This window comes from Macrosteles quadrilineatus, unplaced genomic scaffold (assembly GCF_028750875.1).
Source record: "Macrosteles quadrilineatus isolate MER2022 unplaced genomic scaffold, UCM_ALF_1.0 Scaffold_5__1_contigs__length_97177068, whole genome shotgun sequence".
In the NCBI taxonomy this organism is placed as follows: Eukaryota; Metazoa; Arthropoda; class Insecta; order Hemiptera; family Cicadellidae; genus Macrosteles; species Macrosteles quadrilineatus.
This window is the reverse complement of record NW_026542598.1, coordinates 46,382,367-46,396,071: the sequence shown is the minus strand read 5'-3', so window position 1 is coordinate 46,396,071 and position 13,705 is coordinate 46,382,367. Positions and strand designations below refer to the sequence as shown.

The 13,705-nt window shown below is 36.9% G+C and overlaps 1 protein-coding gene across 1 annotated transcript; it reads right to left on the bottom strand.

The window, feature by feature from the left end:
- Nucleotides 1-1,925: 1,925 nt before the first annotated feature.
- On the bottom strand, nucleotides 1,926-11,455 carry LOC128994622 (40S ribosomal protein S5). The gene is made up of 5 exons (XM_054419293.1): nucleotides 11,349-11,455; nucleotides 6,266-6,409; nucleotides 4,841-5,050; nucleotides 3,568-3,795; nucleotides 1,926-2,034 (listed from the first exon to the last, which is right to left on the bottom strand). Exons 2-5 carry the CDS (start codon nucleotides 6,407-6,409, stop codon nucleotides 1,966-1,968), a joined length of 651 nt encoding a protein of 216 aa, XP_054275268.1. The 5' UTR covers nucleotides 11,349-11,455; the 3' UTR covers nucleotides 1,926-1,965.
- Nucleotides 11,456-13,705: the final 2,250 nt, after the last annotated feature.

Genomic DNA, 13,705 nt, shown 5'->3' with positions numbered 1-13,705 from the left:
ACCCTGAACGTATTGTTAAATACATATTTACTTATGAATAAGTCTTTTATTTTACCTTGCAGTTTTATCTTAAATTCTTTTTCTTGTGTGATTTAGTTTATGTTAAGAGGGTTAAGAACCTGAACTTTTGAAACCTATTATCAAAGTTCACTTGAGAGTATTTAAGTTTACTTTTCTATCATGCCAGCTTTAACCCTCCGAGTGTCCCTTGTTTTGGCCTTCATGTCTGCCTATTTTTTGCTCATTTGCAAGGTTTTATTAAAACGGATCTGAGAAGCTTGAAAACAATGTTAATTATACTGTTCTATATACCATTTTGTTTGGAAAATCATGGGCTTCAATATTATATATAGAACATAAGGAACATTTGTTTCCAAAAAATTTTTTAGGTAAAAAAAAATATTTTGGAAAATTTTCAAAAAAAAAAATTAAGTTCGCGCTCAATGAAATTGTATAAATTATAGGCCTATAAATATTTGAAAATACCCACTTTATTCTAAATTTTATGAGGATTACAAATATATAACAATATAAGGAAGTAGATTTGCAAATAAATAAGTTATGGGCAAAAAACAGATTTCAGTACATAGCGTTTAGCTAAGAATGCATAGCCTAACCATAGCTAGGAATCTGGCTGATAATTTACATCGATATCTTAAATCTTCTTATAATGCACCACGTATATCACTACTTTTGATTTTTAACACTAAAACAATGATAAACGTAATAAAACACATCAGTCATCGGTCCGAGGTTAACAAAGCTGTTTACAAATACGCACGTCAGCTGTCTGCTACAATATTTTCGGAACTAAAATGAATAGCGCTTAGAGACAGACCTCCGGAGAAAGCTCTGAATCTGTCAAATAAAACGATACCTAACTCGATCCAGTTCAATCCGATTTTGTCAGTCATAGAGCCTTCGCCGTAAACAGTGTTTGTGAGTCGCTGCAGCGACACAAAACACTATACAAAGTGTGTTATGTGTCGCTGCAGCGACAAATAACACTCGGAGGGTTAAGAGGCAATTTCTTTCCTAATTTGGTTTTAAGTACAGAAGAAAACTTTTATCAAAACCCACTTGAACATTTAAGGTTACTTTTCTTAGTGTCTTTGGCCAGGATTCGATTAACCCTCCTGGTGTCAATCATTGTGGTGTCAGTTGATTTTTAGGGCATTTTGCAGCAATTACTAGTGTATCTGTTGCTCGAATTCGAACCATATGAACTAGGAGACCCCTAACAGTTCTAGAATAAAAGCCAACTACAAAAGATCCACCAATACGATTTTAATACTATTTAAAGGTTCTTCCAAAGGAAGAGATACCATATAACATACTAATAATAACTCCTATGACGTACGATATGGGGAATATTTTATTCATTGAATGATCAACCAAATTTGGCAACTAACGCAATTAATATCATTATTGTTTTTACACTTATTACTCTTTAAACAATGCTAAATGCTCAAAATATGTATATTTCACCCAATTTATCGCAGTTAGATGAATTAACGTAAGCCTTGAAAGTAACCGTCGATTTTGACGGGTTTCCTAGTTTTATATATTGATATAATATTAAAAAAATTACCGATTTAGGCCTAATCGAAAATTTGCAATATGTGTAGGTTGTGTTAACTTTAAACATTGCAATACCTAATTAGACTACAGCTTATTTGCAGTCTATAAGATCTTCCTTTATGGAGTTGTTCTGTTTAACAGACTTAACTAAACTGTCTAGAGATTCATCAGTGTAGTAGAAGCTTAACACTCACGTTCCCAGACCAGGTAGTCTCCTTAAATACCACAAAAACCAGTTTTAAAGCCATGAAGAACATGTTACAAAGTTAAATGAGATCAAGAAAAATGATGTACAAATTAATATTTATCATAGCTGAGGAGGGGTTTTGAGAAAAATTGGCCAGTTTTGGAACTTTTAAAACTTTTATTGTATAAAACAATTACTTAACGGTTGGACTTGGCAACTCGCTCCAGTTCGTCCTTCTTTTTGATGGCGTAAGAGTTTGATGAGCCCTGAAACATAAGACATGACATGACTAATGCTATTTTTATTTTTACTTTTGTTGGATTAAAAATTTATCGAGTTATAAATTTAAAAAATAAATAACAAGTAGGTTTCCTAACCTGATTCTCATCTTTCAAAACCAAATGAATTCATCAACTTCAAAGTGAACACATTTACATTCGTTTTAAAGTACGCCCAGTTGCAATTGATATATTAAAAAGCTATGCTGGATTTAGTTTTAGTGAATTAAGCAAATGACTAAACTTTAAATAGGGATGGACGAGATTGGATTTTTAGTTCGAGACGAGATTTTTTATTTCTCATAAAATTTCGAGACGAGATCGAGACGGGATTTCCCTTCTCATACACAACGGGAAATGCATGTTCGGAATTTTTACCTGATTTTGTAACATTGTTAGATGACTGTTTAAATACAAAAATAATGATAATAGGCAAGAATATTTACAATCTTATATTAAAAAACATCAGCATAACATTTTTTTATTAATCACGCCTAACTTATTAAAAATGCCTACGATTAGGAAACATAGTGATATCAGTTAGGATAGAGTTCAACTTAGGCTATCCTAAAAAAAATAAATCATAAAAAAAAATATTAATTTTTATAAAATAGTTACTTGTTTTTTGACTTTTTTTATAGTAATAAAACATTCCTCACACTGCTAACACTTAACAAAAAACTCTTCAAATGTTATTAAAATAATTAAAGTAATATTTACATTTGAAGAATTAATTAAATAAGAACGCCTTCGCAAAGGAAACGCAACTACAACATAATAAAATAAATCATAAAAAAAATATTAATTTTTATAAAATAGTTACTTGTTTTGACTTTTTTTTATAGTAATAAAACATTCCTCACACTGCTAACACTTAACAAAAAACTCTTCAAATGTTATTAAAATAATTAAAGTAATATTTACATTTGAAGAATTAATTAAATAAGAACGCCTTCGCAAAGGAAACGCAACTACAACCGATCGGGCTCCTGTATTGCGGGTATTGCATTGACTTTCTGCAGGCGTTTTTAATTTTTTTTTTTTTTTTTCTCGTCTTGATAAAAATCTCGGCCAAAAAGAAATCTCGTCTCGTGTAACGAGATTTAGAAATTCCCGAAAATTTCCCGAAATTTCGAGACTTGACCATCCCCACTTTAAATGATAAATGTAAACGATTATTTTTACGGTTTTCTCGAGTTTTACGGCTTGAATAGAAAATATAAAGCCTGTATACACATCTGCACACTGAGGCACGTATCTTGAAGTATAATATGTGGGGATAAATCTTACAAAAATAAGCATTTTATCAAGAACAAACTACAAGCCTACTTGTGGCGAAATAAATATAAAGATGAAAACTATATTATACTTTTCTAAGAAGTGATGAAAATCATAATCCTTCGGAACATATACACCAAGAACTTAAGTTTTTTTTTCTGAAAACAATCAAAATGTTACAATGGTTAGATTTGTTTTTTTTCCGCCACGAAAGTAGGCCTATACAAACTCGGAGAGTGTTACCTTGGCAGCATTGATGAGTTCATCAGCCACACACTCAGCGATGGTCTTGATGTTTCTGAAGGCAGCTTCACGAGCGCCTGTGCACAACAGCCAGATAGCCTGGTTGACCCTACGGAGGGGGGAGACATCAACAGCCTGTCGTCTCACAGTACCAGCTCTTCCGATACGTGTTGAGTCTTCCCTCGGCCCTGAGTTGATGATGGCGGTCACCAAAACTTGCAGTGGGTTCTGTCAAACAAATAACATAGATGCTTAAGAACTACACTTTGGCATTTAACACTTAAAAGCAACCAAATGAAAATTTTATTTACGATTAAATACTGGTAGTTCTTGGTTTACCCAATCCTAGTTTTTACAATTTAGCATGTAGGCCTTCATGAATCCCCCCAAAAAATGCAATGCATGTAAGAAACTAAGGATGAATCAATTAACGCAGCTACCATCCAACTAGTCTATAAATAATCATGAATAAGCTCTTTGGACAATTCAAAATTGAAAGTGATGTAAGGCCTATCCCACAGCTGAACAAGCAAAGTACAAGTTGACAAAACAACTTTGTATTGTTTTCTACAGTTTTAATTGTAGTACCAAGGTTTGAATTTGTTCCTAACTACCTTCTGATCCCAAAACCAAATTTTGGATCTTATCAGAAATGCATTGATTATTGGTGGAAACTTATCAAGGTCAATATCTTATCTCTAAAAATCTAGGTATAACAGCTACAACCAGTGCTCGATTTGTGGGGGAATGCGGCGGAATGTAGTTTCGGTACTTCCCTTTCAGAAAGATAAATATATTGGCATAAATTGGTACATACATAGGTAAAAAACTCATTAAATAGGTTACAGTTCCGGCATTTATTTTTTTTACAAATCGGACACTGGCTATCACCACTCTTCATTACAGGCTACTCACAGTACAACTTAACCCAATACTATACGGGTGGTTTGGATTTCAACTCAGCGCATGCAGTTTCACTATTGGACAGTGTATTGTAAAAAATAAAATCAGAAAAGGTAACCCTAAGCAAGAAATAGATGTAGAACAATGTTTTTTGACATGTTGTGTCTAGGTGTGTGGCCAGTCTTAGTAAAAACACTTTGTAACAACATAATAGTTAGTTATTAAAATTGTTTTGCTTTCAAATGAAATTAACATTTTGGCTTAGCACTAAAAACTTGTGTGTGTACCGTACCTAATGAAAATGGCTAAATGAATGACAATAAACCTTAGAAAATTGTACAGTACCTACTACTGTATAGCCTAAGCCTACCTCTCCAGTGAGCAAGTGGATGATCTCAAAGGCGTGTTTGACTATCCTCACAGCCATCAGTTTCTTGGCGTTGTTGCGACCATGCATCATAAGAGAGTTGGTGAGACGCTCTACGATGGGACACTGCGCCTTGCGAAACCTCTTGGCTGCATACCGGCCGGCCGAGTGGGGAAGATATTTGGCGTTCTTCTCCTTCACGGCTATGTAGTCCTGTAATAATATTATTATATATAATTATATGTAAAGTAAATATTATTCAAAGTATTAGGCCCGTATTACACTATCATAGTTCTATGACATATATCTATTGTCATATGTCTTTGATGAAAATTATTACAGTGTAATGTACCAACTATTATAATGGTTTTGAACTATGATAATATGTTCTCCTTGAGAGAACATATTATCATATATTTGATAATATAATATGTCATAGAACTATGATAGTGTAATACGGGCCTTACTCAATTTGCAAATCAACAAATTAATTACTCGTTTACAAAAACTAAACACAACCAAGGATACAGTTATCAAAACTCTGTAGCCTAAACTATTGCTTACGAGGTCTTGACAAATTTGTATCTGATCTTGGTGAAATAACTCTGAACTAGAGCAACAAATAACAAACCCCGCAATCACTGACACATGTAGGTTTTACCGGAGATAGTTGCTATCAACATTAGGCCTACTGGAAATATAACTTTTATTTTAAACAAAATGCATCAACTGTCCTTGTAACCCTACTGAATGCGCCAAAGGACATTTTACAGTACTCATTTTCGTAACTTGCTAAAAGGTTGGTATTTTCTGCCATCTGAAATACTAGGAAGGCTTATAGAAACACAACACTGAAGGTGAAGGAGGAATGTACTTATTTTTACTCACTATTGTATGGCACTATTTATTAATAGGCTATTATTACATGTCTTGCTATTATGATTTGTTTGCATCTTGTTTCTCTTTCAGTATTATTATTATGACTTTCGCACGTTACCTGATATCCTCTTGCATATTTTTTTGTAATGCTAGCTTCTTTTGTTCATAGTCCACCTGTTACTAATTTTGTATGTTCTATTCAGTAGTATTACTATCCTTATGCATCTTGTGTTCAACTATTGTATTATTTAGTATTTATTATTGCTTGTTATCTCCCGTATGTAATGGCATTATTGTACAATGGCTTCTGCCGTGAATAAACGAATTGAATTGAATGGAGTATAATTCTGCATTTCTTACAGATACACACATGAATATTATACATCTGCCTGCCTGATATACGCCTAGCTTTAATTGCAAAATTATTTTAATACAGTTATTAAAATTATGGTTACAACAACAATTATGGTTACATGTTAGCTTAAGTGGTTAGGTGGACAGTAAATTTCTGCCGGATCACGAGTTTATTCAGTTAAGAGATAAACAAACCTGCAGAGACATGTCGGACACCTGGACATCATCACAGCTCCAGCGACCAAACAGTTTGATCTCCGGCAGCTCGGGGGCCGCAGCTACAGGAATAGTGTCAACCCCAGCTGCGGGCTCGTCCATTCCCCAGTCTTCGTCCGCCATCTTGTAACAACAACAAGAATCATCACCAAATCTACAATTTCAAAACCAGTCGTACACAACATTTAAGTTGTGTAAATTGATTAAATATAAGTTCACCTTCAGTTAAGAGAAGGGGCCAGTGAGAGACTAGTCTGAATTGAGTTGTGGGTTGTCCCATCCCGCACATTACACTCAAACTGCTGGTGACAGGAGCTTTCCACCGGGCAGGGCTCGGAGCTCAGCTTTTCAGCTTCCCAGCGACCGACCCTCCCGCTATTTCTGGTCCCCTGCAGCCCTCCATGGGCCCCCCCTGCTAGAGGGTTAGCCACCCTATCTCAGACCTTCCCGGGGCCGAGTAGCAACAAGTGCTCTGTATGTAGGCCCCTGGTGCAGGCTTCCCACTGGCCCCAGGTTGTATCATCACTAGGTGAATTTAAATTAAACATAATTTCATATTAGTAGGCTTAATTTAGCCTTAGATCGACTAGAAATACCTAGTAAGCCCTACTTAATCTAATGTCAATGATAGGCCTATTTATTTGGACAAAATGCAAAAAAGTGTATTAAATTCCCCCAAGTAAACAGTGTTGCCAACATGCGTTTGTGCACATTTCCGTGGGCCTGTCAGACGATGGTTTCGGATAAAGTGTTAACTCATTTAGTGTTCGATAGATGTTTTTTTTTTTACGTTTCAGATATCTTCCAAAATGGCCATCCAGAGACCAGTAAAGTGGCTGAGTAACACTTTAATTTGGTCAGCTAAACCAATATGACATAAGTTAGGCCTAAAACATATTAAACTTATATTATATTAACTTATTTATATTCTTTAGTTATTTTTAAGACTCACTACACCAGGAGTGCAATAAAAGCTTATCTAAACCAAAGGCAATCCACCAAAGCAGAACTACGGGTGACATTGTCGCAGAAAGCCTAGCCTGTCTGACTGGTTTTTTTTATATTTTTTTATATAAATTATTTATTTACATGGTCCTTTCTTACACTTAACCTGTGTAAGTTTCTATTGAAAGTTGATAAAATTGTTTTTTGCAAAATATATTTCTGTAGAAAGTTGACAACTTTATTTTCTTGAAAAAGAATACACATTCTGCAAATTGTAATGCTACAAAAGTCAAGCATTACGTAAACGAAAGCTGCAACGTCAATATTCTGTGCTTTGATCGTGAGGAAGAATTACCTTATTACCAAAACGAAAACAATGTAATAACCTGATACATTGATAAATAGATTTGCAAATAAATAAGTTATGGGCAAAAAACAGATTTCAGTACATAGCGTTTAGCTAAGAATGCATAGCCTAACCATAGCTAGGAATCTGGCTGATAATTTACATCAATATCACTACCTACTTCTTCAGGATCATCAACCAGCCCTTCAAAATCACTTAAATCTTCTTATAATGCACCACGTATATCACTACTTTTGATTTTTAACACTAAAACAATGATAAATGTAATAAAACACATCAGTCATCGGTCCGAGGTTAACCAAGCTGTTTACAAATACGCTACGCACGTCAGCTGTCTGCTACAATATTTTCGAAACTAAAATGAATAGCGCTTAGACCTCCAGAGAAAGCTCTGAATCTAACAAAAAGAACGATACCTAACTCGATCCAGTTCAATCCGATTCAGTCAGTCATAGAGCCTTCGCCGTAAACGATGTTCGTGTCGAAAAATCGACAAGTGACACTACACAAAGTGTGTCGTGAGTCGATTTTTCGACAAGTGATGCTCGGAGGGTTAACCGATTCATTTTTTTTCAGCACATCGGTTTAACTGGAGTAGATCGGCAGGAAGTGGGCAGTACTGAAACAACTGTTCTTGGGGGAAAGATTTGAGACCAGTGATCACGTGTCTAAATACAATGCTCTCATAAATTTAAGTCAAATACTGTATACATTGTGCATTTACACATCCGTTTTAACAAATTATAGCGGCCGTCAGTTAAACTGCAAAAACCGTTGTCTGGACTGGTCTCGATCCCGAGGAGTCTGGATAAGAGGGAGACTACTGTAGCCTATATCAAAAAAGATTTAAGATTAACTTAGGCTAACTTCGTTTTTGTTAGTTTTGTTACCTTTCACTTTCATAAAAATATATTTTGTATGATAGAATAATGATAGGCTCTACTTTCACTTAAAACAACAATATAAACATTTAAACACATCGTGCATAACTTACCGGTAATGTATTTTATAATGTATTTTTTTAATGTATTTTTTTAATGTATTTTTATATTTAATTATTTTTATCTATGCAATAGCAATCTGTTTCACTGGAAGTTATGTTATAATTTTTATCCTGCAATATTTTTGGAAATAAAGTATGTTTTGATTTTATTTGATTTAACTAAATTTTAAGTTTACAGTAGGTTAAGTTAGGCTTCCTAAAAAAAGACATTGTAGAAACTAGAAACGATATCCACCGAATCAATATTGATACTTAATTCCTTATTTGAACAGTAAAGCCGGGTTTACACTATGTAGCAAAATCTGCTATATAACTATTGCTATAGGCCTATAACATTGTTATATAACTTTTGCTATAGGTTGTCCTATAACATAACATAAACCTATAACATTGCTAACTTTTTCAAAAACGTTTTACATATGACCACAACGCCGGTTGTCCACGGAACAGTTCAATTAAAGTTTATAATAGCATCCCGATCCCACGCACTGTCGCTTTACAGCCCTTCCATTGTAAACAAAGATCCCCGAGCAAAAACGTCCGTACACAGGAGGCTACAACTGTGAACTTTTGTGAACTGTTGACACTAAATGCTACATATAGCGGATGCTAGGCGAAAAAGATTTGTATAACATTGCTACATATAGCAATGTTAGATATAGCACGCATTTCTTTTTATATTTACCGACTCCTGATGGATAGCACAATTTTTGCTATAGCCTATAGCAGAATCTGCTACATATAGCAGTGTTATATATAGCACTTTTGAAAAGTGACTTTTTCTACTTCTAGCAAATGTTATATAACATTGCTAGATGTTACACAAATCTGCTGTATAGCAGGTTTTGCTACATAGTGTAAACCCGGCTTAAGGCCTATTGATTTTTAAACCAATAGTATAGGCGCAGGTTCTCTTTGGGATTGAGATTACCATAAACAGTGACCTCTCTTATTTTGATGTGTATGTTTATCTTAGGGCCTAACTTACTTAAATTACGTTGGTAGAAACAGTTTTACAAAAAAATGCATATAGGCATACAGTAATTAATTAGGCAAAGGTCTTGAATGTAAAAAAACTGAAGGAACACGACTAAATTAAAGACAACTGTGTGACAAGTAATTAGATTTGCTTATAACATGACTAAAGATGTGTTTACCCAGAGTCTTTGTCCATGTCCAGCAACAAAAAGCCTGAGATTTACTTGTCAGCTACTGAAATATTGCGTCCCAGACACGAGTTTAGGTTATCCATCAAGAGTCAGTAAGATCGTAGGACTGTCACCGGCCATATGTATGAAAATCCTGTCACAGTAAAATGTAAACGCAGTGACTTTATACGCCAAGTACCAGTCGTCAGTCAATAAGTTAAGTAGGCTACAGCTTGTAGGAGCTACCTGAGTTTGAGGTTAGGCTTTAATTGTTTGGCGTTGTTTTTGTGTAAAACTCGCTAGAGTGTATTACTGTGTGTAAGTTTAGTTTACTATAGAGAGAAGTGGGATCAAATTAGGTCGAGGCTGGGGTAGGCCTAACTAAAGTTAACCCTACAAATATTTGGGTTAACCCTCCGAGTGTCATGCGTCGCTGCAGCGACGCGTAACGCACTTTGTATAGTGTCGTGCGTCGCTGCAGCGACTCGCGAACACTGTTTACGGCGAAGGCTCTATGACTAACTGAATCGGACTGTACTGGATTGAGTTAGGTATCGTTCTGTCCGTAATATTCTAAGCTTTCTGCAGAGGTCTGTCTCTAAGCACTATTCATTTTAGTTCCGAAAATATTGTAGCAGACAGCTGACTGAGCTGACGTGCGTGTATTTGTAAACAGCTAGGTTACCCTCGGACCGATGACTGATGTGTTTTATTACGTTTATCATTGTTTTAGTGTTAAAAATCAAAAGTAGTGATATACGTGGTGCATTATAAGAAGATTTAAGTGGTTTTGAAGTGCTGGTTGATGATCCTGAAGAAGTAGGTAGTGATATTGATGTAAATTATCAGCCAGATTCCTAGCTATGGTTGGGCTATGCATTCTTAGCTAAACGCTATGTACTGAAATCTGTCTTTTGCCCATAACTTTTTTATTTGCAAATCTACTTCCTTATATTATTATAGATTTGTAATCCTCATAAAATTTAGAACAAAGTGGCTATTTTCAAATATTTATAGGCCTATAATTTATACAATTTCATTGAGCGCAAACTTATTTTTTTTTGAAAATTTTCGAAATTATACATTTTTTTACCTAAAAAAATTTTTTTTTTTTTTAATCTTCCTTATGTTTTATATATAATATTGAAGCCCAAGATTTTCCAAACAAAATGGTATATAGAACAGTATAATTAACATTGTTTTTAAGCTTCTCAGATCAGTTTTAATAAAACCTTGCAAATGAGCAAAAAATAGGCTGACATTAAGGCCAAAACACGTGACACTCGGAGGGTTAAAGTAAGCACCTTAAAGTTGCTCATTGGGCTAGGAAACGGAGTTTAATTTTAAGTTGTAACATTAGGGCCCACCGAAAAGTGTTAATTCTTTCCCGCTTCATTAATGGAAGTTCTTGTACTAAAGTAGACTAGCCTAATAACATCTCTAACACGTGCCACGTTCGGTCATAACCTCGACTAATCTAGTGGCAACCCTCGAACAATAGAGGGATTGTTAAAATGTTATAGTTCATATTAGTATTTAAAGTAGTTTTTATTCAACAAACGAAACAATAATTTTACTTTCTAAAACAGTAAGACTTACCTTGATAGCTAGAATTCCTAAACTTTACACCCTTCCCTAGGAAATAATGAAAGATAAAGAAAAGAAATTATGGCAGGCAACTCGGCACCGACGGAAGTAGAGATCCGGAGCATTCAGTATAGCCAACAATAAAGAGTAATTTTCTACTGTATAAAATGCCATTCAAAGATTCAAAACAAATTTTTAAAGGAAATTTATTTTTATTAAGCTGAGAATTTTGTGTTCAAATGAGTTAAATTATTTTACTGATTAGAGCTAAGTGCGACCCTTTGGTCAAGGCAGACGTTTTTAAAAAGTTTATATCATTGACTTAAGATACTCCAATTATTTTTTTATAAAGGCATTGATTGACCGGGGGGATGTTTAATCTATGATATTACTAACGAACAATAACAGTAAAACACAAAGATAAATTGCTATTTTAAAAACAAATCAAATAAAATAATTAATTGATTTGATAACACACTCATTTCTATATTTGGTCAAATGAGTTTTGAAGTTGGTTTGTGACAAAAAAATTACAAAACAAACTACCTTTTTTAGCCGTGCAGATTAAACACTTCTACAGTGGCTCGGCAATTCTGTTAGAAAATCGGCATGCTATAAAATGTTGGTCCCAATTACAGGGCCGGCGAGAAGCATGGTGGAAGGGCGAGAACCATTTAGGGCCCCTAAATTGGGCTGAGCGATCCCGGGCGGATTTCCCTGATTTAATGTCCAGCCGCCTCCGTGCTGTTTTGTTACACATATAACAATACATAAACAGCCCTTCCCACCAGGCCACCGCCATTGGCTCGGGCCACTTATATGCCCTGTTCCACCGGGCCACGACCGGGTCGATTATAAGCAACCGGACCACCTGGGTCATGTCGCCAGCCCACTACCACCGGGCCACTTGTGGGCGCTGTCCCACCAGGCCACAGGTATTGGCCCGGACTACTTTCACAACCCTTACCTTCCGGGCCCCGCCATTGCCTGAGGTTCTCTTCGAAGACCCTCCCCCACAAGGCCACCACCATTGGCCCTGGATACTCCAACAGCCCTTCCCCACCAGGACTCCACCATTGCCCCGAGCTACTTCAACGACCCTTGCCCGCCGGGCCACCGTCATTGGCCCGAGCCTCATCGTAGACCCCTTCCCACCGGGTCGGGGTGTTTCACCCGGGCCGCCCGGACTTGGGTACGGTGCCCGGGCCATGTTGACCGCCCGTCACCGACGGGGCACTGGGGAACACTTCCACGCCGGGCCGGCACATTTGGCCCGGGCGATTTGGCACACCCGGGCCGTCTGGTCTTGGGTACAGTTGTACCGGGCCATATCACCAGCCCGTCGGCAACGGGCAACTTGTATAGCCCCGTCCCACCGGGCCTCAGGCATTAGCCCGGGCGTCTTGGGGAGCCCTCTTCCACGCAGGGCCGGCGCAATTGGCCCGAGCGATTTGGCACACCCGGGCCGACCACAACGGCCCAGGTCATGTCACTGGCCCGTCATTACCGGTCAACTTGCATAGCCCTGTCCCACTGGTCCACAGTCATTAGCCCGGGCTTCTTGGGGAGCCCTTCCCCGCCGGACCGGCTGAATTGGCCCGGGCGATTTTGCACACCCGGGCCGCCCGGGCTCGGGTACAGTGCCCGGGCCATGTGACCGGCCCGTTGACGTCGGGCAACTTGTATAGCCCTGTCCAACCGGGCCAAAGACATTAACCCGTCTTGGCGGGCCCTTCCTAGCCGGGCCGGCCGATTGGCCCGGGAGATTTCGCACACCCGGGTAGCCCGGGGGGTCGATGGGACGGGTTCATCACAACGGCCGGGTGCTGACAGAATTAGCAATAAAAAATGTGAACTGATGGTAAAATTAAAAAAAAATACTATTTCTTAAAATAACTTTACCATTTTGTGACTATTGAAAAAATATATTTGTAGTGCAGTACCCTAGTTTATTTATAATAATCATGTTTATGTATCCTTTGGAATGTTTTTGTATTCCACATCCAACCAATACAGGTATTCATTTTGATATCACTTCGCTTCACCTAGTGAGTCATTACTGTAAAAAATATATAGGTACCTACATTGACTTTTGGTCAAAGGTAGTTAGTTAAATGCTATCTAAACCAATTTAAACAGCCAAGAACTTTATATTCATAGAAACAACTTACTTTCTTGAAAGATATCATACAGGCAACATAAAAAAAAAATGAATTCTTCTTAGTCGTAACTCATCTTTTGGCGTTGCCGCACATGTCTCCCCCGTGATTACACTGACTAGTTTTACAGTGTAATATATTTGTTTTCCATGTTTTTGTGTATATGTTTTCTCAGAGTTAACGACGAATCTAACCGAATCGGTTTAATGA

What these genes read in the sequence shown, in the direction of transcription:
- LOC128994622 (XM_054419293.1), bottom strand. Translation starts at nt 6,409, where the DNA reads ATGGCGGACGAAGACTGGGGAATGGACGAGCCCGCAGCTGGGGTTGAC. An exon ending in TGTCCGACATGTCTCTGCAG is followed by an intron (nt 5,051 to 6,265) that starts GTTTGTTTATCT and finishes ATATTATTACAG; the next exon opens with GACTACATAGCCGTGAAGGA. An exon ending in AACTCATCAATGCTGCCAAG is followed by an intron (nt 2,035 to 3,567) that starts GTAACACTCTCC and finishes CTTATGTTTCAG; the next exon opens with GGCTCATCAAACTCTTACGC.